Here is a 5,164-nt window from a genome sequence, read left to right as displayed (position 1 = left end):
TTTTTAAAACAAAAACCACCTGTCACTTGTTTTAGTGTTTTTATTGTTTTTATTCCATTGTCACGTTAGTCTCTTGACCGTTTTCGTTTCCTTTTAATAAAAAAATCCTGCGTTTATGCCCCCTTATATTAGAGTGTAATTATCATTTTGACATTTTTACTATTGTCTATGTGACACTTGTACCTGAGATGTTACGGTATAAAATAGAATCGTTATAAACAATTAAAAGTTTAAATTTAATTTCTGTAATCAATTTAATCATAAAAATATAATTTAAATTTTTTTTCAAGTCTTATATGATATGAGAACTCTAGAGTTGACCCGAGAACAAACAAGGATTAAATTGTAATATTTTTAAAAATTGAAGATAATCATGCAAAATAAGAATCATATGATCGTGTTTAGATTGTGTAACTCACTAAAGCTGTGTGGATCAAAATGTAAAATTTTATAAAAAATCACATGATTGTGTGACTAAATCGTGTAATAAACTAAGACTATGTGAAAAACTAAGTGACCAGATGTTAAAACAAATTTGGGTCAATAAGGGAAAAAACTTTTAATAGTGGAATTTGAACACAATTTTTTTCTATATCATCAATATACAATACAAGGAATCTAACTTTTAATGATGAAAAAAAATGGAAGTACATAAAGATCTCTACACTTTTCTATTATATCATGCAATGATAATGGTATATATATAAACCCTAAATGTATGACCATAATAATCCATTGACATAGATCCATACAAATTTCAATGAAATGCTTGAAAACAGGCACATAATGCTGTAAAAAAGACTGCAATAAATCTTCAGCATAATGCAAAAGCATGGGGATGCACTTGAAATGAAGTCAGAATGTAAAGGTACACTTCAAAGAGTACCCAGTACAAATAATTCAAATTGGAGACAAAGTACCTATATTAAGCATTTACCTTCGTTCAAGCCTCGACTTGTAAGACTCGTTTCTATTCCAGCGAAACTAGAAAACTAAGACTGTGCTGGTGGAATGGCATCTTTAGCATTAGATTCCACGCTGTTGGTGTTAATGGCCATTGAAGAACTACTAACTTCAGGAACTACCATTCTTGGAAAAACAGATTCTTCAGCGGCGGGTTTGTGGGCAGACGGGATAGTTTCTGCCCCGAATATCATTATTGGTAGGCTGGTCATTGATACGGAACATGGAGGTGCCACAGTAGTAGTTGTAGTAGCATCACTTGCAAAAAGTCCATCCATGTGAGCCGTGTTGGTTCCAGTCATAATCTTCTTAGCAAGCTCCAATTGAGTATCTTCGGAAATATCTATATCTTGCCTAGATGAAGCCTGTTTACCAAACATGTTGAGTCCAGTAAGTTCACAAGGTATGGCTTGGTGTTCAGGTTCAAGAAACTTAGAAGCTTGTTTCCCAAACATGTTAAGTCCAGTGGGTTCACAAGGTATGGTTTGAGGTTCAGGAAATTTAGAAGCTTGTTTCCCGAAAATGTTGATTCTGGTAGGTTCGCAAGACATGGTTCGAAGTTCAGGTTCGGGAAATTTAGAAGCCTGCTTCCCGAAATTGTTGATTCCAGTGGATTCACAAGGCATGGCTTGAGGGTCAGGAATTTTAGATGGCTGCTTTCCGAACATGTTGATTCCTGTTGGTCCACAAGGCATGGCTTGAGGTTCGGGTTCAGGAAATTTAGTAGCCTGTTTCCCAAAAATGTTGATTCCAGTTGGTTCACAGTGCATGGGTTGAGTTTCAGGTTCAGGAAATTTAGAAGCCTGCTTTCCAAACATGTTGATTCCAGTTGGTTCACAGTGCACGGGTTGAGTTTCAGGTTCGGGAAATTTAGAAGCCTGCTTTCCAAACATGTTGATTCCAGCAGGTTCACAGTGCATGCTTAGAGGTTCAGGTTCGGGAAATTTAGAAGCCTGTTTTCCAAACACGTCGATTCCAATGGGTTCACAAGGTATGGCTCGAGGTTCAGGTTCAGCAAATTTAGAAGCCTGCTTCCCAAACATGTGGATTTCAGCACGTTCACAAGGCATGCCTTGAGGTTCAGGTTCAGGAAATTTAGAAGCCCGTTTCCCAAACATGTTGATTCCAGTAGGTTCACACTTCATTGGTTGAGTTTCAGGTTCAGGAAATTTAGAAGGCCGCTTACCAAACATGTTGATTCCACCAGATTCACAAGGCATCGCTTGAGGTTCATGCTCGGGAAATTTAGAAGCCTGTTTACCAAAAACGTCAATTGCAGTGGGTTCACAAGATATAGCTTGGGGTTCAGGTTCGGGAAATTTAGGTGTTTGGTTGTTAACAAGGTCAAGGCTCTTACCATCACCGAACAATTCTTGTGGCTTAAGATCAAAACTCACAGCCTGGTGTTCAACTTGAGGCTTCAAATTTACAGTCTCGGAAACTGGCAACGTACCGGTAAATGTTGCCGATATTGATGCAGATGCTTTAGGAACCTCTGCATTAATATTCGGTCCTTTCATCAGTTTGAACGCTTCAAATCCCTGCAATGACTGATCTTGTCCAACACCAACAGCTTTATTGTTCTGCAATCCGATATCTGCAATTAGGTCTTGTAGGACCTTTTGTCCCAAGGGAAGACCAGTGTCATTCATCGGCAAGTTACTAGCCGGAGGAATTAGAATAGAGGCAGATTGGCTCTCACTAACAGGCGTAGCACCAGACTGAAGCCCTATATGTAGACCTTGGTCTAGAACATTAGGTGTGTCGTTTTTATGCTCAATGGGCTTCTCACTTTTCCCTGATGGACTCGTAGCATCAAGATGACCCTGAGGGCCAACAAATGGGAAAGGAATCTCTTTTCTTTTGTACATCTTAGCATTCGGAGCCACATCATTTGCAGCAGTAATCGGAGTGAATCGCCCCGGTAGAAATACAACACCTCTAAGATGCGTGTTGGTATCACCTACTTTAACGTTAAGAAGATATCCAGCATCAAATGAACCTTCGATAACACCGGACACCATCTGACCTACCATGTCTTCAGATGCAGGGTCACTCATGTCTACACTCTGCTTATTTTTATTCAGATTGTCGGAAACAGGTGTCACAGGCGAGTTGTCCCCTTGAACAGTCTCGTCCTTCCGTGGACGCCCACGTTTCCGCCTCATAGGAGGGTCAGCCGGTGAAGATAAACTAACCCCTTGGTTCTGGCTGCTCATCCTGCACAAAATAGATGCACAACCACCTTCCTACTATCTTTTTACAACTTGTTTTTGCAATAGTTTTCAAAGTTTACCTGCAATCAATAAGCAATTAATAAAATAACCAAGCGAATTAGAAATGTGGTACAAAACTGTATTCAATCAACAATATACTAATACTACTTTCACCATGCTAGTAAACCATATTTCCAACGGAGTCTACCAAACTATATAACATCGGAAAATCCGCTGGATGAGTAGGCTCAGATTCTGGTTTCAAATTTTGATATCGATAAGTGCTCAAATTTTGAACAGCTAATATCACCTTATGAATGAAAAAGCTATTGATGATGAGCTATGAAATACATGCCGAGATGGTTATGTAAGTAATAATCAGATTCAAGAACAAACCATTGTGATGTCTTTGCATTCATACTTCCTGAAATTTTGGAACCGAGTGAATTAGAAAAGCGGTATAAAACCGTATTCATTCAACGACACACTAGTACTACTTTCACCGATAGGAGTATACTAGACTATATAACATAAGATGATTATTACCATAAGATTGCCTATAGCTCTGGTCTTGAACTTTGATATCGATAAGTGCTCAAAGCCATAAAGATATAGATAAGTACTCAAATTTTGAACAGCTAATATCACCTAATGAATGAAGGAGCTATCAATGATGAAACTACGAAATGCATGCCTAGATGGTTATGCATGTAATAACCAGATTCAAGAACAAGACATTGTGATGTCCTTACATTCATAATTCCCGAAATTTCAGAACCTATGCAAACAATATACATTCATAACAGTATGTTGCTATGTTTCAATGAATAAAGTGACAATATACAGCAATGCACTGGCTTAGCCTATCTGCCATTGAAATGATATGTAAATCCCCATTTCAAACCATCACATTTTAGCCCCAAATCTCACATTATCAACTAAATAAAGGTAAAAAAAAAAAAAAAAAATTCACAGACAAAAAAAATTATGGGGGGAAAATTAGAAATAGCAACAGAAGATGAAAGAGACAGTTCAAATACACGTACACCAACAAACATAAAAAAAAACCCTGAAAACACCATTCAATGAAAACAATGTGGGACTAAATTGATTTTGGATCAAAAGTACACCCTAAAAATATAAACAAATTTTAACCCTTTTTTAATCATAACCCCAATTCAAGCAAAGATTAAAAACATAAACACCCTTTTTAACACATTTTCAAAATATTTCATAGATTTAAAAGTGGAAAAAGTCACAATGGATACAATTTTTTTTTAAAGTTACCACCTTTTTTGAACTTCCCACAATCCCAAACCAAAATCTCTTACCGATTCCTTTATCCAAAAATATATATATATATATATATATATATATATAACTTACTAATCAGTTCTTGTTTATTTTCAGGTTTTCCATTAAACAAAGAAAAATATTAACGTAATGATAACATAAAAAAAGTACATAAACTACAGTTTTTAATTTTTAAAAAAAATTACATACCTGTCTTCGTCTTGTAGGAGAGATTCCAAAATCACCTGAGTGAAAAAAAAATGGGGGTGGGGATGAGATAATCAATAAACAAATCCAAAATTTCCAGATTTAATTAGTCATAATTATATTATTTTTCCCTTTTTTTTCTATCTGATTATTTATTTATTATTTTTAATTTTTGGTTTATTAATTGTTTTATTTTTTGAAGTTGCTGTGCTGTTCGCGGGACAGTGTCATTAACCGAAACGCGAGGAAACCAGGAAACAGTGTAAATTATATGGGCTGCTTATTAATTGGGCTTAAGACATTGGGCCATATGGGCCGATAAGTGCACGTGCTACCCACGTGACAACCTCTAGCCAAGAAAAAGCAAATTTCAAATAATGAAAAATAATCAATTTTATTTTTTATATTTGTTGAAGTTATAGGTTTTGGGTCATTCATTTGGATTTTTCAGGTTTTAATTATTTGGTGTTTAAATTATTTTGGAT

The 5,164-nt window shown here is 36.1% G+C and overlaps 1 protein-coding gene across 1 annotated transcript; it reads right to left on the bottom strand.

Moving 5' to 3' along the window:
* Window positions 1-601: 601 nt before the first annotated feature.
* Window positions 602-4,877, bottom strand: LOC108488571 (uncharacterized). Its single transcript, XM_017792860.2, has 2 exons — window positions 4,683-4,877; window positions 602-3,259 (listed from the first exon to the last, which is right to left on the bottom strand). Exon 2 carries the CDS (start codon window positions 3,180-3,182, stop codon window positions 993-995), a length of 2,190 nt encoding a protein of 729 aa, XP_017648349.1. The 5' UTR covers window positions 3,183-3,259; window positions 4,683-4,877; the 3' UTR covers window positions 602-992.
* Window positions 4,878-5,164: the final 287 nt, after the last annotated feature.

Source organism: Gossypium arboreum, chromosome 10 (assembly GCF_025698485.1).
Source record: "Gossypium arboreum isolate Shixiya-1 chromosome 10, ASM2569848v2, whole genome shotgun sequence".
NCBI lineage: Eukaryota > Viridiplantae > Streptophyta > Magnoliopsida > Malvales > Malvaceae > Gossypium > Gossypium arboreum.
Note: the sequence above shows the minus strand (reverse complement) of the source record. Positions and strands in the feature narration are given on the sequence as shown.